The sequence below is a fragment of the Notamacropus eugenii genome, chromosome 1, assembly GCF_028372415.1.
Source record: "Notamacropus eugenii isolate mMacEug1 chromosome 1, mMacEug1.pri_v2, whole genome shotgun sequence".
Lineage (NCBI taxonomy): Eukaryota > Metazoa > Chordata > Mammalia > Diprotodontia > Macropodidae > Notamacropus > Notamacropus eugenii.
Window position 1 is genome coordinate 183,582,001 of NC_092872.1, and position 22,350 is coordinate 183,604,350.

Genomic DNA, 22,350 nt, shown 5'->3' on the forward strand with positions numbered 1-22,350 from the left:
GCTTCAGTTACCTGAAATGTCACTCATCCCTTTAATTGAAGACTTTTATCCCTGTTTAAATATAAACCTACTTAGCAAAGTTAAGATTGTAAGATTTTAAGGTATTTATTATCAGTCATTTGTTTCCTTCACTAGCACAAATTTATTAAAAAATGAATTAAAAAAGAAAACAACTCGGTCCTGTAGTGAAGGAGTTCAGATCCTAGGGGTGAGAGGATTATGTGTATAGAGATATAGAAATGTAAAATATACAAAAAAATTTCCAGGAGGAGGGGCACTAGCATATGAGCGAATCCAGACTGGCTTTTTGCAGGACATGGCACTTGCCCAGAGCCTTTAAAGAAGTGAGCGGTTCTAAAAGTGAGTGGTTGTGAGAGGTAAGCATTCTAGGTACAGAGGACAGCTTATGGAAAAGTATGTTAAAGGAGAGGAAATGTAGAATGCGAGGAGTGACAAATAAGCCATTTGGTTAGAATGTAGAGTACATATAGTCATGTGTAATAAAGCCAGAAATAATTAAAAGAAAACAATTTGAATGACCTTCAGATCCTTTTTTGAGATAGGGAGGAAACAAAAGATTTCTGGATTTCTAAGGTGAAGGAAGAGATATTTCTTGGGGTCTTTAAAATTTTGTTTTGCAGAGGCAATCCCTTTCCCTTGATCAGGGTCTTATTACTGACAACCTCAGCACAGCAGAATTTTTAACACTATCCCTGTATCTTAAAGGTGGTATCCTCCATTGTAGAAGTGAAGATCTGCTGGGGGAATTTATATCTCCCCTATTGGGTTGTAGAAGCAAAGAACTTTCAGTGTGTAGGTGGTAAAGTGTCTGACTGTTCTTTTTACCGACACAGATTCAGAAAGGGCAGAAAAGTAGGTCTCCGAGAAAAGGTAGGGAGCAAAGGGTGGTGAGCTCAGGTAGTGAGCGGATACATTAATATAATTGCACTTCTAAAATTAATGGGGCTTTTAATCTCAGAAGAAAACTTTTAAGCACTCATGTGATTTGGAAACAAAAGTAGAGGTTCAGGAACCTGTTTCCCACTTATGCACAAACCCCATTTTGTAAAACAATCTCCTTTTATCTCTGTTTTTCTCTTTTTCCTCCCGATAGGTCAACAGACTATGGCACCACCTATGAGAAACTGAATGACAAAGTGGGGCTTAAGACTGTCCTGAGTTACCTTTACGTCAATCCTACCAACAAACGGAAGGTAAGCCAAGGCCTCCCCGTGTTAGGCCAGCTGGAAACCAGAGAGCTACCTGGTATCCTCCTTTCTAGCTCAGCTTTCATTCCATCTCTTTTCAGAATGAAAACAGTCTTCAGTTTGGATTAGCAGACTGTAACTACATTTGCCAACCGGGAGAAAATAAACAGTGCCCTGTTTCCCTGTGCTGTAGTTTTTCTTCTGAATCATGGAGGACAAACAGAACCATAGCTATTCCTCTTTATTTCTTTGTCTTTCTTCCTAATGCAACGATCAAGAAACTGGTTATGTTTGTATACAGTCAAGTCTCACTGATTTGGGACAACTGGGAGGAGGTCAGCTTGGACTCGTGAAAAAAATAGATGATGTAATATTTTGGTTAAAAATGCGGTTTAATTATTCCAAATATACACAGTCAAGTCTATTAAGTGCCTGCAATGTGCCAGGTAGCATGTGTAGTTCTAGGAACACAAGACGAGGCAAAAGACGGTCTTTGCACTCAATGAGTGCAAATCTAGACTCAAGGGCTCATAGAAACATTGCTAAGTAGAGATTTTTCATGAATCTACATTAATATTTGGAAAAATAGTGATTTACAGTCTCAGTGATTGAGCCTGTGCTTTTCCTTCTATGAAATATGGCCCTTTGTGTTCTTTAATTGTTTCAGTTGCGTCCAGCTTTCTGCCACCCCATTTGGGGTTTTCTTGGCAAAGATACTAGAGTAGTTTGCCATTTCCATCTCCAGCTGATTTTACAGATGAGGAAACTGAGGCAAACAGGGTTAAGTAACTTGTCCTGGGTCAGACAGCTAGTAAGCTAGATTTGATCTCAGGTCTTCTTGACTCCAAGCTTGGTGCCCTATCTACTGAACCACTGTCCCTTGAAATGTAGTGCACAAGGAACAGCAAACTCTTTCTTTAAAGACTCAGATACCTACAATTTAGACCCTATCTAAATTGACATTACTTCTGAAAAAGAATAATAATGATAAAAATAATAATAACTCATCTTTAATGTAGTATTTTGTGGTTTAATGTCTTACAACAAACCTGTAAAGTAGAAATTTCAAGTGGTAGTATTTTTCTCATTCTGAAGATATGAAAACTGAAGTTCAAGGAGATTACCATTTGCCCACAATCATATACCTAGGAAATTTAGAACTAGGACTTGTACCCAGGTCTTTTAACTCTAAGTGTAATCTTTTTCCCACTATACCATGTATGAGTATTAATCATAGTGTAACTTGGACAATCCCATGGAGCATTCTTTGAGTTGTCTTTCCTGAACTCAACTGACCTCATGTACTGGGTCGGCACTTAGGTACATTGAAAATACTGAATTCTCACCATATCGTGGTTCAGCAGCCAATTTAGGGATCAATTCATCATTTCAAAGTGCTTGCATCTTTCACTGCACAGCCTCCACTTGATCATAAGCAGCCAGAGTTTGCCATCTTCCAAAGGCAGAAATGCTAAACTAGCAAATGAGGTTGGTTGAAATCAGGAAGTACAACTCACATAAGAATAGTTTATGTTGTCCCTAAAACGCTCAAGTTCAAATATGTATCTGTATCAGTCACTTATGGCAAATAGTATTGTAAATCTGATAAGGAAATCTTGCCAGTGCATTTAAGGCTGTTTAGTAACTGGAGTTCTAGTCTCCATCTTTTCTCCTTGTCTCTGTTGCTGGCTTTCTACAGCCAAAGCTTGTATAATTTTGAGGTCCAGGTGTAATGCTATTTCCGGGCTGATGAGGTCCTATTATCTTCAGGTGCCTTGATAGCTATCAACATTATTTTGTCCAGATGGTATCCATTTTATCAGCTGAATACTGGTATCTCCATGGCCAGGGTCATGGTTCAGGATAATAGAAAATCAAACAAAATGAAGTTGAAAACCTTCTCCTCTACTGCAGTGGGTTATTTTTTTTATCTTTCTGATTTTATTTTTGCCACATTAATTTCTAGGATGTTTTAATCATCAGTTATGAAATCCTAGCATTTTATACCTGGAAGGTGGCTTAGATATCATATAGTCCAACTCTGTCATTTTTGCAGAGGAAACTAAGATTTTTTGAGGGAAAGTGACTTGCTTCAGCCCTGCTGTGAATAGTGGTAGAGCTGGTAGTCCCATCAAAGCCTCCTGCCTCTTAGTGCAGTGTTCTTTCCATCATGCCAAGCAAACACAATAAAAGTGTTCTCATATACTTTGGAAGTATGTGAGAACTGTGTACTTTGAGAAGTGCAAAGCTTTGGAGGTTGGAAACATTATGGAAACCTTTAAGTGTGCATTTGTATCAGCCACTGTTTAATTATTTTAAGCAGGTTATGTGCTAAATAATAGACAGAAAAAATGACACACCCAAATATTATTTGTAGGCTTATAAACATTTTCACTATGATTAGAATCATTGGAAGGATAGAACATAAACTCAGATAAGTAGATATAAAGTTCCTTGAGGAAGAGGACATTGACAACAGGGATGTCAGGAAAAGATTTTCACTGGAAGAGCCACCTGATAGTTGGATGTGAGGAGGGGGTGTATTTCAGAATCTTAGGGCATCCTATGTGAACATGCAGACATAGAAGGTAGAAAGCCTAGGATGGGGTACTACCTAGTAGACCACTGGCTAGAATCTAAAGTTCATGAAAGAGGAGAAAGATGTAATATTCATAATTATGAAGATTTTGATAACCTTTGAGAGACCATCTTGTTTTGAGTGATGGGATCAGAAGGCAGATTTTAGAAGCCTGAAAAACTGATGGGAAATGAGGAAGTTACAGCAGCAAGTGTACAAAACTCTTTCTAGGGATTTGACTATTAAAGAGAGAACCATTACAGGATGATATCTCAAGGGGATGATAAGTGTTAAACAATGATCTCTTAAAGGACGTGCAGGGGTGGGAGATGCATGTGACCTTTTATTAAGGGGATCTGTTCTGTGAAGTTTGGATTTAGTCAGAGAGTCACACTTAAGGGCTTACAGGGTCACAGGTTCCCCACCCCTGAAATAGAGAGATGTAGGCATATTTGTTGGCAGAAAGAAAGGAGCCAATAGATAAAATTGATATTGAAGATGAGAGAGAATAGGAGTCATCTAAGGGACAAGTTCCCCATGGCAATAGTGCAAAATGCTTTCCTCAGGACAATTCCCTGGGATTGGTCATCCAAATATTAGGTTTTTGAGTTAAGTGATTCAGCTAAGGTCACACAACAAACAAGTTTTATGACTCCAGTGAGTGAAGAGCATTGTAAGGCACTGAAGAAAATATACAATTTAAACAAATCATGGTCACTGCCCTTGGTGGGACTTATTAGGGAAATATGGCATGTACGCAGATAAGCGTACAATGAAAATTATACATAATAAGTGTATTAGCATGGTTCCAGAGGCAGACTGTGTGTCTTCTGTCCCTGGATCAGCCTTCTAGCATAGAAAGCTTTATTGCCAGTTTGACTGCAGTATGATGAACTTTTAAATAACAGTATCTTTTAAAAGCCATTTATAAATTGTAACTAGGGCAGCTAGGTGGCACTGTGAATAGAGCTCTACACTTGTCATCAGGAAGACCTGTATTCAAATCCAGTCTAGCTATGTGACCCTGGGCAAGTTATTTAACCCTGTTTGCCTCAATTTCCCTATTTGTCAAATAAGTAGGAAAAGAAAATGGCAAACCACTCCAGTATCTTTGCCAAGAAAACCCCAACCAGGGTCACTAAAAGAAGGACATGACTGAAATAACTGAACAACAACAATAAATTATAAAGGGACTTTGTGATCCGAGTCTATGTAAGAAATGTCCACATTGACAGAATCACAGATCCTTGAAGCCTTGAAGTAAGTACATTAAAAATATGTAAAAAAAAAATCTAGAACAAAGTAAAAAGTGTACATCAGAGAACAAAAGAAAACCTGCAAGAAAGCAAAGAAAGGATGGACAGCTCTCAGCACAAGATGTAGTGTTTAATATATAGCTTTCTTGAAATGGAAATTTATTGTTATATATTTTGAGTCCTCTCTAGTGTTCTGCTGTACACATGACATGTTTTTTCTTTTCTTCTTTTATATTTGTTTTAAATTTAAGTTTACAGTGTGTTCCTTTTCTTATTATGTATTTAAGTTTTAATTTAAAAAATACCATGTGAGTTTCAGGGGAGCAAAGTAGAAGGCTAGAATCTAGGTCCCCAGAGTCTGCTTTCATTGTTTTCTGCTATGTCATGAGCGTCTGTAAATATTTCGTCCACTTCCATAATCAGAGATATGGATTCATTAGGTAATTCTGTCTATGTTTGTGGGTAAATTGCATATTTATAGAGTTTGGGTTTTTTTTTTTTGCATGTATGTGTGTATGTGTGTGTCTTCATGAGAGCATATTCTGGAGCAATTTTCAAGTTTATTACATTTATTCTTTAAGTTGTAACTTCTTGATCTTCCTCTTTTCCTTCTCCCTAAACTATTGCAATTGTCTTCTTTATGATGTTAGATCCTTTAACCCAGAAGCTTATGAGGGGAAATGAGGCATGACACGGATCAGAAAAAGGGATAGACTGATGAATGAAAAATTCCATGTAGATGTTAATGCTGTATAACTTGAAGGATACTCACCTAGCCTAGGGGATATCAGCAACTCCCACTTCTCAGAAAGAGCATCTAGCGTATGGTTTTTTGAATGCTCATTTTTTTTTCAGGCATCATGTGCCAACAAACAAAGACTAGTTCTTGTCTCCATCATTCTCCAAGACAATCACGCAAGAAGTAAACTCCCGTTGATGCAGAATATGGGTAGCACAGAATTGTGACAAGCTGATATCAGGGATTTATTTTAAAGAGCAGTGTGTATGGATGTTCATAATGGACCTGTAAGAACCTAAGGTGCCTTTTGAATCATCAAACCAATTCAGAAATATGTTCTGTGAGATTTTAGTGCTAAAGAGTGTTTTATTATATAGTAAACTGGTAATCCAAATATGCCATATGTGGCAACTTGCACTTAATCGGGATATTCACACAATTATCAATTTCAGAGTCGAAAGCACCTTCTTTCAGGCATGAATTTCTTCTATAAATCCCTGACTGCTGGTCATTTAGCCCAAATGGAATGCCATTTTTGACAGGGAGCTCTATGAGGTCTGCCATTCAATTGTTAAAACTCTGCGATTATTCTGTTTGACAAAATTACCCTTTCCTCAACTATTCTGGATAATTGGGATTTTACTTGACATGGAATTTTATCTATCCCCTATTCTCTTCAACTAAAAACTTTGTGGGAGTTATGAAGACAATGATAGGAAAATTTTTCCTTGAATAAATTACAGAATTTCAAATTATTTTCAGAGTAATGATTGAAGATTCTTTTTTGTTCTTTATTTTATCTTTGGAATATCTGTAGTCTTCCCTTTCTGTTATCCAGCTGATATCATTTTAATGTCAGCAAATTATTAGATTTATGGTTGTGTTAACATTTGTTTTTAGACTAATGATTTGTGTGTTGAACAGAAGGCTACTGTATCTTCATAAGGGCTGTAAGACCAACAAATGTGATCCAGGCAAAACAAAAATTGGGCACACATACACATATATATGCAATATGTATTCATATAACACCGTAATATATATACATGTATGTATATATACACACATATGTATGCATATATATGTAAATATACTTAGTCTCAAAATTAAAATTAACGTTAGTTTGGTGCCTTTTCAATGTTCAAAGAACTTCTAATGTGGATTTCTAGTAAACATTTAATTTCAGAAGAGAAAAATCAATATATGTACTTTTTATCTCATTTTCCATTTGTTATTCTAGTCGATGAAATGTGTCCAGTGGGGTTTTTAAGCTCCAGGGCTGAGATTTTACTTCCAGTCCTCCAAATGAAATAATTTCTGGGAAAATAATTTTAACTCCTCCAAAGAAAGTTCCAATTAGGAGGTAGCTGGGCCCCTGCTTTAATGACTCCATTTTTCCCTGGCTGTGTTTGAATGAATCTTGAATTCCTACTTTTTTCCTTTTGTGAGCCACCTTCTACTTATCTTCTTTGTCTAGGTGTTAGCTGGGTTTGAGGCTTTGAAGATGAAAAGTGAGATGACATGCGACTGCCAGATTAGCTGCTGGGTTAACTTTGTGGTGGTGGCTCACCTCCTCTCCACTGAAGAGCTAAATGTTCATATGGATCTTGGAGCTCATTAGTGTGGATTGATCCATCTGCTTGAAGTGGCACATAATGGCCCATCCTTAGCTCTTGCCAGTATTTACTGTCTCTCTACTAGTCTGCATTCTTTCCTTTGTTAGATGACAGATTAGACAAAGAGTCTGATAGGCTTGTGAATTAGCATGGAGAGTTTTTGGCTCAGCTGATAGGGCTGTTTGTTAACCTCCCTTCGATATTTCAGGACAGTTCAGAAATGTTCTGTCCTAATTGCCTGGGCTCGCAAATGACAGCCACCTGCAGGTTTGGAGACAGCTTCATGAACAAGCTGTCTGTGAGTGTAGAAAAGACAGCTGAAGTCTTCATAGGTATAATATGGTGTGTGTGTGTGTGTGTGTGTGTGTGCGCGCGCGCATGTGTGTGCACGCGCTCATGCACGTGCATGCATGAGCGTCATGTGTGCATGTGTGTGCTTGAAGAGGAATGAAAGGATGAGAGGCAATAAGTCACAAATAGTCTTCCTCAGCAAGACCGGTGTATGGACCAGTTGAGATTCTGTCATGATTATATTAGCCTTAACACAGTTACCTGAGGCTTCTTGCTCATTAGTATTTAAAGGATTAGCTGTTTCTTGGAGGAAGAGAAATGAGTTAGATCTATCCATTCCTAATTGATTTACTAGTGAGAAGGATAATTACTTCTAGGCTACCCTGCAGAAGTACAATAGGAATTATCTGTCAGAGTTCTTTGAAGCACAGAAGGGTTCTGTTTGGTTGTTAAATATACATTATACATTTCATTGAATGCTATTTATACCAACAACATTTTTGTGATTCAACAACATAACCATTGGTCACAGTTAAGGTTTGTGACAATGATACTCCCCTCCCAACTTCACTTAAAATAATCTTTTTAAGATATGTTTTTACTGCAGTGGTTAACCCTGAGATGGGAGATAGAAGAGGGCGTTCTTTTGGGGTGAGATGGCAAGTTACATAAGAAAGTTCCAATATTTTGTCTTTAGAAAGAAGTACTAATGTGGGAAGTCTATTTCATAGTTATGTAGAACAGAAAGGGGCCTTGGAAGTAATCTAGATCAGAGCTGTCAGACACATAGATTGCATTAGTGGTGCAACACTCTTGTGTAGCCAAACCAGATTAAAATATAATTCACAAATATTTAACATAATAAATAAAAATAAAATAAAACATAGATCTTGTTAATATATGTTTTTAAGTCAGCATGTTGACTTCATCCTACAGTTGAAGTGATCCTACAGTTTAGAGACCCCTGTTTCTATTTGAGTTTGACAACAACGATCTAGCCCAACCTTCTTGTTTTAATGATAAGTAAGTGTCTCTGATGCAGTGACACATATGTAGTACTAAGTGAGAGACTTGAGATTTGAATTCACATTTTCTGATTCTAAATCCAGACTTCTTCCTCTTATGTATCACATTGTCTCATCTCCTCAGGTTAATAGAACTTACTTATGTAAGACAGTGAAGTTTTTTTTTTTTAAATAGTATCATAAGTTTTTTATTGTTCTTCCTTTTGAAGAGGACCCTTGACATCCTGGGTGATGCCTTGATCTGCACTTGATTTGAATTTAAGTGAGGCATAGTTGTGCAAAGTCACTGGCCTCACTCTCTCTTCTTGAGTCATTGAAGTACAGTGGGGGGACAAAAATCAAGACAACTCATGATAACCCAGGTGACATTGATGCCTCATCAAGCTCTAAGCATTCCATAGTCTCTGCTTCAGTCATCTTCATGGCCATTGGACCCAGTTGTTCTCATTTGCCCATTCTGCCAGGGAAAGTCTTCATGTCCTTGCAGTAGAGATCCCCCTGACTTACTGACAAATTTGAGGTCTGTCAGTTACCTTCAACCTGGTTGAGCTTGTCTGCTGAGATGGTTGGGTTGCTGTGCATACTACAACTTCTTAGAGACATAGGCAAGAGTTGGGTGAAGGTAGACACCAAAGATGAGTGAATAGCCCTAAAAAGGACTCAGTAAGCTCTCATATCAGAAGTGTGAGTCGTTCCTGAATATTCCATATCCTCATACCATAAATAGGTGTAAGGAATTAGCTAAATACCTTGGTAAGAGTAAAAATAGCCTGATAACATTATAAGTACTGGCCATTGAATGAAGGCAAATGTATGAGGATCAGCTACATTTATGGTCTTTATAAGAGAGGCTGACTCAACTCTCAGTCAGTGGAGAAGAGAGCTAGCTATGCAAGAAGAAGCCAGTTTTTGAGGACTCCCTTTTACCTTTCCAAGAGTATAACTAAGGGGAAGATGTAGAGGTAGGGTTTCTTTCCCCTCCCCCACTGACATCTTACATCAGAAAGACATGGCAGTCTAGTGGAGCAGAGTTTAGGTTTGTCCAGTAAAACAGCAGACTGTTAACTTTACAGGTATTGGGAATACCTTCAGCCACAACGATAAAATATGTTATATGTTAACAATAGTAGGGGAGAGCCAAGATGGTAGAGTAGGGTAGGAACTCACTGAGCTCTCCCAAATTCTCTTCCAAACAACTTTAAAGTAATGTCTCAAAATCAATTCTGGAGTAACAAAACCAATAAAAAGATGAGGTGAAACAAATGAGAAGGCTGACAGAAGAGGTCTCTCTCACTGAGGTGAGTGGAGTACTATCCAGTGCAGGTATCCCAGGAAAACCAGAAGCAGGCCATGCCCCAGCAAGCCAGTGCAGGTGTTGGGGGCAACTGAATCATCATCAACTTCTAGAGCTCTCAGCCCACAAATGGTAAGGGGGCCAGATCACTGGTCAGAAATATACAGAGGACACTTTGTTGGGACTAGGTGCTGGACTCTGTGGCATTGCCCAAGGTAGAATTGGCCAAATAGAAAAAGAAGCACAAATTTCATGGAAGAAAACAACTTCTTAAAAAGTAGAATTGCAAACAAAATCAAAAGAATGAAAAAATTAGAAAAAAATATGGAATATCTCAACTGTCTAGAAAATAGATCAAAGAGACATAATTTAAGAATTATTGGGTTACCTGAAAGCCATGATAAAAAAGAGAGAGCATAGAAATCATATTTCAATAAATTTTCAAAGAAAATCCCTTTGATATCCTAGAAGCAGAGGATAAAATGAAAATTTAAACAATCTACTGATGACCTCCTGAAAGAGATCCCAGAATAAAAACTCCCAGGAATATTATAGGAAAATTCCAGAGCTCCCAGTTGACAAGGAGAAAATACTTCAAGCAGCCAGAAAGAAACAATTCAAATATTGTGGAGTTACAGTCAGACTTACATCAGATTTAGCAACTTCTACATTAAAGGATTGGAGGACATATTGATATTACAGAAGGCAACTAAGCTAAGATTACAACCAAGAATCACGTAACCATTGAAACTGAGTATGATCCTTTGGGAGATGGGATGGATATTTGATGAAACAGAAAACTGTTAAGCATTCCTGATTAAAAGACTATAACTGAATAGAAAGTTTGATTTTCAAATACAAGACTCAAAAGAAACATAAGAATATAGACAAGAAAGAGAAAACATAAAGGATTCAGTAAGGTTAAACTGTTTATATTCCTAGATGAGAAAATGATGCTTTTACTCTTAAGACTTTGATAACTATTAGGGCAGTTAGAAGGAATACACATAGACATAGGGTCTCAATTATGAGTTGACTATGGTGTGATGATATGTGAAAAAAACAAAACTAAGGGTTGAGATGCACTAGGAGAAGAGGAAAGAGAGAGGTAGAATGGGGTAAATTATCTCACATAAAAGAAGCGTCTGAAAGAGCAATCATACTGAAGATGGAGAGGTAATAGTGGCAGGCAATGGTTGAATCTTATTCTGGTTGGAATTAGCTCAAAGACGGAATAATATACACACTCAGTTGGGAATAGAAACCTATCATACTCTATAAGGAAGGAGAAATAAGAGAAAGGACTTAATGGGAAGGATGCAGATTGGCTGAGGTGGTAGTCAGATATAAAACACTTGTGAGGAGAGGCAGGGTGAACAATGACAGACAGAAAAGAATAAATGGGAAAAACAGGTTTGAGGGAAATGCATAGGGATCATAACTGTGAATGTGAATGGGATTAACTTGCCAATAAAATGGAAGTGGATAGCAGATTGGATAATAAAACCCAGTCCTATGATATGTTATTTACAAGAAACATATTTGAAGCAGCAGATACACCTAGAGTAAAGGTAAGGTTAAGGGTAAGAATCCATTATGTTTCATCTGCAGCAAAAAAAAAGTAGGGGTAGCAATCATGATCTTAGAGCAAAAGTAGATCTAATTAAAAAGAGATAGGGAAGGAAACTATATCCTGCTAAAAGGTGCCATAGACAATGAAGTAATATCAATACTAAACATATATACATCAAGTGGTATAGCATCCAAATTTTTAAAGGCTTTATTGTTTGTGTGTGTGTGTGTGTGTGTGTGTGTGTGTTTGATTTGTGTTTTCTTTCACAACATGTACTAATATGGAAAAAAATCAGCAATAGACCCTGCTTCTTGTATGACCAAACAACTAGTAACAAAAGAGTTACTTATCAGTTGTGGAATGGTCTTATCAAACCATGGTGCACAAGTATAAACAAATGAATATGAAGAATAAAAAAAACAGGAAATGACATATATGAATTGATGTAATGAATTGATGTAAAGCGAAGTAAATAAATAGGTCCAGGAGAACTGTACGGACAATGACTACAAGAATATAAACTGAAAGAATAAACAATAAAAATTGAAACAGTATTGATAATTAGGACCAAAGATCCTGAAGAAGAAATGAGAGCATTACACTAGATGATCTAGACATTTTCTTCTAGCTCTAAATCTATGATCCTATTATCTCTAGGGTCCCTTTTAAGCCCAGTGTTTTATGATTTAGAAACTGGGTATATAGTCTAGAGCAGTAGTCAACAAATGATGAATTTGGTTCACTTGTTTTTGTCTGAACTAACAATGATTTTTACATCTGTAAATAAAGTTTTATTGCATGTAAAAATGGTAAAAAACATTGTTAGCTCACAGACTGTGGGGAAACCATAGTTTGCTGAAAGTTTGTCAACCTCTGTTCTAGAGGAGTATAAGAGATGGGTCCAGGAGCACCACTACTGAACTGAAAAACTTAGATCAGGGTGAGCCTTTGTTTGAGACTTTCTAAGGTACCTCTCCATAAAGAATATAGATTTGCCTGATCATACCTTTTAAAGACAAACAATACCAAAAAAACCCAACCCATGATGAAGGCTTAGTGCTTGGAGTGACTTGAAGCAAACTAACCAATTAATCTTAGGGCTGTTCTCATTTTGCCTCTTTTTTTATGCCTTCCTCATAGAGAAAGTGTAGCAGGTGGAGGTGAAGATATCTCTCTCTGTTGTATGTCTCCCATTCATTGCAGGGGATGAGATGTGTTCAACCATGAAGATAGAAAGAAGAGTTCCTGATTGCCATTCATTTTCTCTTTTTTCTTATCTTATGTCAAAAAACAAGAGATCTGAGATTCCCAAGCTTTCCTAGCCTGAGAATCTGAGCCAAATGATTTATCTTGGGGACAGCCATGCCCTAGGAAGAAACCAAGAGAGAGCTCCAAACCAGCTAATTCATTTAAGAAGGAGCATATTAACCATGGGCATGTTTGTTTACCTCTCTGAACCTCAGTTTTTTCATCTGGAAATTAGAGTAAAAATACACCTACTGCCTCAAAGTTGTAAGGAAAGTGCTTTGTTAACCTTAAGGCACTTCATATAGGTGCAGTTTAAAAATATTATTATTTAACATTTTAGGAGAATGCCCAAATAAACAGGGCATGGAGCTTGTCATCAAAGCATTTTCAAACTACGGAAGAGATAATATTATTACACATAGTGATAATAAAAGACAAAGCTTGTATCCAATGAGTGGGTACTTGAGGACCAAGCACAAGAGAGGTATGGGGAGGAAGGAGGCAGGATTCTTGATTACAGCATCTAGTTCAGCAAAAAGCAATCCTCTTAGAATGTTGGCAGCTCTCCAAGGAGGCTCAGGGAGAAGGCAAATTGAACTTGTTTGCACTGATATTTTCTTTAAGATTTAAGTAGGACAGCATCTCCATCAGATGGTCTTGATTACTTTAGATTGTGCTAGTTTGCTCTTTAGGACTGAGCAGGATTCTGAGCATTAATCCCCTGTATATTATCTCTCCATGTGGGTGTCCAGCCCTTACCCAAAGATTTCCAGGAAAAAAGAAGTATGTTCATTGCTCCAAGCCTCTTCTTGACTCATGTGTATCCTGGGACTTCTCCCTACCTTCTCATTTTTGCAAGCTTTAGGTATTCCTGCAGTACTTCTATTTAGAGTGATCTCAGGTGAGTTTGTCCCTGGGGACTTTGCTTATATGTATGTGACATACTCATACTGTTTCTGGCTGCCAGAGATCCTCCCTTAATACTAGTTGTGAAGTAAGACTTACAGATATGAAACAATAAGGAAGCAATTTATTCATTCAACAAATATTGACACCTATTTCATAGAAGACTGGATCTATGCTAGGTGCTGAGGGGGGTATAGGGATGAATAAAACATGTCCAAAAGCAATGGGAAACAAGGTTGAATAGGGAAGTTGCTGCCAATTTATGGAGAACCTTGAGAGCCAGGCAGAGCAAGTTAAATTCCATATTGTAGACAATAAGTGGCTATTAGGTGGATGATAGGTTCTTGAAAACGAATATGACATGATAAAAGTAGTGTTTGATAGCAAGGAAATACATAAATATGGAAAACAGAAATGATGGGCAGCAGCTGAGTGGCAGCAGCTGAGAGTGGTTATAGAACATCTGCTGATATTATGTTGGCTTGGGCATGCACCTCATCTGGAATTTAGCAGAGACTAGTTGGCACCATTGCATTTTCTATTCGATTCAACAAACGCTTATTATACATCAATTAAACGCAAAGTGAGAAACTGTCTTGTAGACTGGATAGAAGGTGGACCTTGAAGGTAGGATACCTTGTTGTTCAGTCATTTCAATCACGTCTGACTGTTCATGACTTCATTTGGGGTTTTCTTAGCAAAGATACTAGAGTGGTTTGCCCTTTTATTTTCCAGCTCATTTTACACGTAAGGAAATTGAGGCAAACAAAGTTAAGCCATTTGCCCAGGGTTACACAACTAGTAAGTGTTTAAGGCCAGATTTGAACTGAGGAAGATTAGTCTTCTTGAGTTTGCGGTCACAGTACTCTATCCACAGCACCACCTAGCTGTCCCTGCTGCCTTTGAGACATAATAGCTATACAATCTTGGACAAGTCACTTAATAACAGGACCTTAGGAAACTTTCTAAGACTATAAACTATTAACCAGTGGCTCTGCATGGGTCCCACACCAAGTGTTCCCTATAGTGATGAAATCACAGATCTAGAATGCATTCTCTTAATTATTCTCTCCTCCTACAATGTGAAAGACCCTATGTTAAGCACTCAGAAACCAAATATAAAAATTAAGAAGTCTCTGCTATCAGGAAGCTTACGTTCCGTGGTATGGGTGATGAGTAGGTTCTGCTAGTTGTAGGCATACAGACAACAGGGACCATTCCTAATTCATCTTTATATTCCCCAGGGTCCTGATGACATGACCTTGAACGTAGAAGTTGCTTGTTGTAGATCAGTGATCTCCAACATTTTTGAGATATGCTCATTGTATATACCAACAAAACATTTCTTGTTCCATCATAAGATAATACTTGTGCTATTAGTGTCTGTTGATGGAGAAAATGTGAAACTGGTTATGCATCCCTTGCACTAAATCTTGGGAGGATTGAGTGCTAGGGCAGACTCATGCTAGGCAGAAGAATTCAGGGAACAAGTCAGTGATGGAAGCGGAGATGGTTTGGATGATCTGATGAGGAATGTGTATAAGGAATCAATGATCTAGGGAGACAGGGACAGGTCAGGTAGTTAAATAGTGGTTGAAAGGGGCATATTTTCAAAATTTGAGAATAGGGCATGATTCACTGAATGCTAATTTTTTTAAATGAATGCCCTCTTATAAGTATAAAATGTGATTCTATTGGGACAGGAGTGATTCCTCAAAGTTGGGAATCTTCACATACTAACACTGAATAACAATAAATGTAGAAAGTGGATGTTTTCATGCATTAAATCAAATAACGTCAGCAAACGGTTATTAAGTACCTACTATATGCTAGCTGGGTAGATAGGTGGCACAGTGGATAGAGCGCTGGGCTTGGAGTGAGGAAGACCTGAGTTCAAATCCATCCTTAGATACTTAGTAGCTATGTAACCCTGGGCAAGTCATTTAACCAACCCTGTTTGTTTCAGTTTCCTCATTTCTACAATGAGCTGGGCAAAGGAATGGCAAAGTACTTCAATATCTTTGGCAAGAAAGCCTCAAATTGGGACACAAAGAGTCAGATATTACTGAAGTGACTGAACAACAACAATACTCCAGCCACTTTGCTAAGAGCTGAATGGTAGGACTGGGTGTGATGAGCCGTAGAATCAGTATGGCGATGTAGAAAGAGTAAGAGGACATTGGTTCAAATTCTGATTCTGCCATTTTCTACCTGTGTCAACTTTGACAAGTCATTTCACTTATATTTCAGTAGCCTACAGTTGCAATTTCTTTAGCTGAAATATTAAATTTTGGGGCAGGATGATCTTTAAGGTTTCTTCTATCCCCATCCTATGTCCTAATTCAATCCTTCCATCCTATAGATAGGGTAGCACAGGGCCCCAGAGGTGAAATGCTATACCTGAGGTCACATAGGTAGCATGGCAGAGAATTTGAAGGTAGTTTGTCTGACACAGGCACCCCAGGCAGCCAACCTCTGCTCTATCACTCCTGGGATGGGGATGGGATGAGGATGCCTTTTTCTTTGCCTTCTTCTCTAACTTCTGTTTTCCCTTCCTGTTTGATCAGTGCTGGTGCTGCTTGACAAATCTCTGAGTTGCAGCCAGAATCCAAAATGAATTTGCTGCTGTTGGTCCCAGGGTACCCTCAAGATAGAGCCACCATCCCTGACCCAGGCCTCCATTTGTTCCTGATCCAAGCTTCTTGCCTTTGGCTATCAGGTCAGCATGTAGGCCTCTGAATCAGCCCTCCAGCCATTTAGTAGTCTTGAGGATCCTAGGGAACTCTCTGCTCATTATATAGATGGTCTCAGCATCAGTATCTGCTGTGAACTGACTACTGTCACTCTGACCTTGGACTGGTAATGAGGGGACAGGGTGAGGGAGATGAGCTCCCTGCCAGTAGCAATCTCTCTGCTTGGCTAATCTCACTGAAGATGAAGAAATGCAGCCTGTTTTTTGGGCTGTTGTTGTTAAAAGAAAACTGTTCCTTGAGGGCAGTGAAATCCGTTTAATTTATAACTGTGTGAGGGCAAGAGTGAGAATACATTGCCTTAGTGTACCTTTGTCTATAAGAATATGCTTGCCTGGGGTGCTCTGAAAGCTTACCCTGAAACAGTCTGGCATGGGGAAGTGAGAGTGGTGATGCCTCACTGGGAGGTAAGAAGCTATACAGCCTCATTAGGATAAGAGGCTTAACATCAGCCCTTCTTCCCTCCTTAACATATTTTACTTACATGCTTCTTTCATCCTGTTAACTTCTCGTCCTCACATACCTTCAGAGAGTCCTTATTTTTCTATCTAATGGATCCCAGCCTTCCCTGATGATTTTCAAGGCCCTACACCATCTGACTCCATTCTGTTTATCCATTCACATCTCTTAGGACTCTTTAACATAGACCCTGACTTATAATCACCTTTCTGGATCACCTTCTAACCACCAGGTCCATCACCACCTCTATGTTTCGAATAATAATATTGATAAAATCTATCATTTATATAGTGAGTTTAAAGTTTGCAAGTCATTTTACAAATATCTAATTTTATCCTTATTTACAACCTTGAGAAGTAGCTGCTGTTATTATCCCTATTTTATAGATGAGGAAACGGAGGCAAATAGAAACCAAATCAGAGGTATAACCCATGTAGCTTGCTTATCAAAAACCACATCAAAATATAATTTGTAGATATTTAACAAAATAAGTACAATAAAACATAGATAATATTGATATGTGATTTTCTAAGTCAACATGTGGCCCTCACAGATCCTTTCGTATGTTTTAGAGGCCCCCATTTCTATTTGAATTTGACACCACTGGGCTAAGCTACCTGCCCAGAATCACACAGCTAGTAAATATATCAGGCTAGATTTGAACTCAACGTTTCCTGACTCTGTATCCAGTACTCTACCAACTAGGCCTCCTAGCTGCACCCTTGCTCCTTTAATTTGACTTAATTACACAATTAATTAATCAGCAACCAACATGCAGTTAAATAAGAATTGGGTCCATACTTTCCAGATGCTCGTAACTTGGAGTATGCCGAAGCCAGCTCAGCTAATACTCAAGAATAGATTTTGAAATTTTCAGTGAGAACATTTACATCTGAGAAATCAGCAAATGCTACAAGTTAGTCCTTGATTTATTGTGTTGTGTCCAGATAAAAAATGATGGAGAAAATGTGAAAGACATAGATTAAACTTAGAAATGTATTGTGGGTATGTTTCTGCCCTCCCACAGAGAGATAGTTTTTAAATAATTACCAACACATCCGCTGCTCCCACCCCAAAGGGAGATGTGACAAAAGCACAGGTATCCCATCTGTCTAGTCTATTCAACCCTCATTTTCCAGCTTAAGTCTTCTCTCCTCCAGTCACTTCAGTTCAGCAAATCCTTATGAAGTATATTTTCCATACAAGACCCCAGTGCTAATCATTAGGGCCATAAAGGCAAAAGTGAAATAGCCCTTGCCTGCATCTGAATGGGGAGAGGCAAAAGTAAATAAATACAAAGTTTACACAAAATATGAAGTAGTTTCAGTGGGGAGAGCTCTCACAGCTTTGTGCATATCTGTAAAATGAAGATAATATCTCACAAGATTATCATGAAGCATGTGTTACATAGATGTTACCTCTCATATTATTAATATAATAATAATATTCTCATATTATTGTTAAATTATTAAATTAATATTATCACCTCAACTTTTCTAACCAATTGGATTAGATAAGTCCTTGGGGGGGGGTTCATATATTCGACTCTTGTCATCCTTTTCCCTTCCACCCTGCCTCTTACTCATTGGTCAAGTGCAGAACCCATAGTTGGAGCTAAATGAGTATTTGCTGATTTACTTTTGAAATGAGAACACTTGATGTCTTGTTAGGCCTTTGCTGGCAGAAATGGAGGCTTGTGGGCAGCTTTCTCTCCTAGAGGGCTTGATACCTGGGCTCATTCCCTTCTCATTTCTTAGGCCTTAGACAGAATGAAGGAAACTCCATGTCTTCCCTCTATATGAGGCTGTGTTCCTGCCAAGAAAGAGCTGAATACAAAATCACAGGATCATCAGACTCCAGTAAGGGTCCTTGAGGGGTCATGTAGTCCATTATCCTGCCCTTGAAACACCCCTTCCCTTCTTACTTTTTTCTTAAAGACATTCAGGAAAGAATTTCTTCTACCTCTTCCAGGCTATGGCAAACACACCTAAGTGTTCAGGGAGCTTTTCCTTTATCTAACCTTACTCTCTGGTGCTGCAGTTTGAAGTCCCTTCATTCTTGTTCAATCTGTGGTTCTATCCTTCTTGTTAAGGCCTCCTGTTTAGCACCGATGGCTGTACTCTACTGGCTCTAACAGCAGTATCCTCCCTTTTCCAAACCAGTGCTGGTCATTGGGAATGGAATAGCTGTTAAAGTAGTGACAGAATCTCTCTTGATCATACAGAAAAATGTATTTGAAAAAATCTCCAGCCTAATCTCAACCAGATACTTCATGTCAAAGAAGAACAAATTTTCCTTTTCAGTGTAAATCTGTAATTTTGAGGGGTAGTATTCTGTGTTAGGTTTCTTTGCAAAAACACTATACTAAAAATCCAATTTAAGGGCTTGGCTCAGCATACTTGAACAGTCCCCAAGAAGAGCTGCAAATGGCTAATTTTTTTATTATTCCTTTAAAATGCCTGGATAGTCTTACTGCAAGTCATACGTTTATTTTTAAAAATAAATCCTTTATGCAAACTACAAAAGGTTCTGCAGAGAGAAGTCAGGCTACAGGTTTATATGCTCTGAATTTTCAAATAAAATGTGAAATAAAAAACCTGATAATCATTTTAATGAGCCCCTAAATAAGTTTCTAGCTGCTTTGGTCTTCAGTGCTTTATATGGGCAGAAAAAATTAATATATACGTGTGTGTGTGTGTGTGTGTGTGTGTATCTCCATCTGAGGAAAGCCCTTTGCTAGTAAAGGGTGAATTTCCAAGAATCATGCTGGATTGAACATGGCCTCAGACCTGTTCCTTTTTGAAACACATAGAAAGCAGAGGGAATATTTGAGATCACCTTACCCTCTTTCTTTTCTTCTATTTTCCCTTGGGCCATTTTGGCCCCTGATGAGGTCAGTACTTCCGTGATTCTCAAAGGTTAGTTCTCTGGCTTTGACCCTAAGAATCTAAGAAGTGAAAGACTGAACTTTGAGAACAACTGGAAAACAGTTCAGTCTCAGTTATTTTTTTATTTTCCTTCTATCCTTTTTTTCTTTCTTTTATTCCTCAACTCTAAAGAGAGTCACTGTGGCACTGATGTGATCCTGATGTAAAGCTGTTAATTTATGAGGTATGGAAAATGAGGTAGTTGGGATTTAACAAGGGGGGAATCGTTTCTCTCCATCAGCAGAATAATCAATCAGTAACAAGAAGTTAGCAACTTTGGTTTTAAGAGGTGAGAGAAGATTAAAAACATGGTGGGGAGAGGTGGGCAAACTGCTTCTGGTCAGGGAGAGACTGAGAAGGCCAGCATGACAGGGAGCTCCAATTCCTCAGAACAGAGTAGATTGAGCCTCACTGTGAACAGAGAGATGGAAAGGCCACAGGTCAGCTCTCCTTGCTGAGGTTGACTTCAGAAGATAACACCAGACTTAGAACTAGGAGAACTGGTTCGCTGTCAACAATTCATGGTCATAATGGTCTGAGATTAATCAGCCATACTAGCAATATTGAATGGACAAATGCAAAAACATTTATTAAGTGCTTAGTATGTGAAGTAATGCCTGCCATTGTGCTAATCACTAAGGATTCAAACAGAAAAGCAAGGCATACATGGATCAAAGAGCTCACATTCTAATAAGAGAAGACAAAAGAGAAAGGTTTGAATGGAAAATAGAACCCCATGGTCTTTGGGCACAGCGGCACTGCATATGTAAGTCTGTCTTTTTCATGTTGTTTTCTTTGGTAAAACCATATCTATTTGTGATGTTAAAACTTTGATGGTGGCAAGAGCCTTGTTTCCTAGTTGTATGGTAGCTGTAGCTTCTGAGGAGTCTAAAACAGAGGCAGTTGATAGATTGCATCTTGCTCCCCTGAATGATAGCTGTGGGAACCAGGTGGTAGCAGGGTTGGTGGTCTTGGGAACATGGTTGCTGCACAGAGTTTGGGGCCTATCTGCCTATTGATGGAGCTGGTTGGCAATTGGCATTTATGAGGTTGGAAATGACGGATTCCTTTTCCTTGAGGTTTTCCACTAGTTAGTGGCTATGGGTGTTGGTCTGGAAGCAAGATCAGTGGTCCAGGAAGTACTGAAATTTCTGAGGCCCTTGGACTTTAGGTCCTACGCTATCTCCACCAGAGAAGATGACCAAGGTGGCAACATTTTTTCTACTTGTCTGGCATATACTCTCTCCTGTCTGTCTCCTATGATACCTTTCTACTTCCATTAGGCTTACTTGCCTTCTTTCTCAATGGTAGTTGCTTAGCAGTTGGTGGTAGTGGTTATATAAGGATTGTGGGTCCCTTCTCCAAAGAGTTTACTTCCTTTGACAATGTCTATGAGGGCTAGACCATAGATCATGTGTCAAATAAGTGCAATACAAACTTGGATATGGTCAAAGTAAGAAGCTTATAAAACAGTATGAGGTTAGATGGTGAATATCTAACAGCAGGAGGGATGAGAAAAAACTCTATGAAAGTGATAGGATGATGTTTGAATGTACATCCTATGATGAACAAGCAAGTTATTGGTTGAGACTCCATATCTGGGACCCAGAGAAGGCTAGAACTGTAAGTCATCTAGCTTGAACCTTTTTGCTGAACAAGTAAAAAAATTGAAAGCCAAGTATGGGAAATGGCTTGCCCCAGATCCCATATCAAACTGATGGCACATGCTTGTGAACTAAGATACATCTCTGAAATATATCTCTTCTTTTGCATCTACATACAGTTAGTTCTGAGTAATTAAGTAAAAAAGGATGGACTGGTATTTGGAAAATTGGCTTAGACAAGATCACAGTCCACAAACTTTTGAGCTTAAACTGTATTTAGGGTCAAGATGCTAAGCATGGAAATGAATGATAAAGAAATATTAAGTACCCATGGAAAGCAGGATACAATTCTCCAGTTGGGACTTTGGCTGGGATTCTCCACTGTGAATATTAAATCATTTCATATATAAAGTATTTATTAAGTAATTATTATGTACCAGGCACTGTACTAAGTGCTGCATATGTAAATACAAGCAAAAATAAACACCAAAAAAAAAAAAAAAACCAAACCAGAGTCTTCAAGGAAATTATGGGGAAAACAAATACTTAAAAAGGTAACCATAGGGATGGGGTGGGAGGGAAAAATGCTACTCGAGTAGGGACAGTGGGGAGACAAAGTTCAGAGAATCAGGAGCTGATACAGGTTAGAAGGGAGAGTGGATGACATTAATGCTTTGTCAAATGAATATTATATTACCAGTTGGAGGAGGAGGTAGCAGGAGCAGCGACATCTCTACTATAAGAAGGCTGTAATTTAGAGAGTCAGGAGCTGAGCCTGATAGGAGGAGATAATATTATTTCTAGTTCCACACCCCATTTCTTTTTCTGGAAGAATCCTTGATTCTATCCCTGGCCCTGCTGAGAGAAGTTGGTAGT

At 38.4% G+C, this 22,350-nt stretch overlaps 1 protein-coding gene across 2 annotated transcripts in view; it reads left to right on the top strand.

Annotated features, from left to right (window-relative positions):
• The window catches only part of SORCS3 (sortilin related VPS10 domain containing receptor 3), a 676,074-nt gene that overhangs the window by 300,336 nt on the left and 353,388 nt on the right, over positions 1–22,350 (top strand). For both annotated transcript variants that reach the window (XM_072621715.1, XM_072621724.1), the window contains one exon: positions 1,115–1,214. In XM_072621715.1, the coding sequence (XP_072477816.1) occupies positions 1,115–1,214 (100 nt within the window). The remainder of the gene's footprint in view (positions 1–1,114; positions 1,215–22,350) is intronic.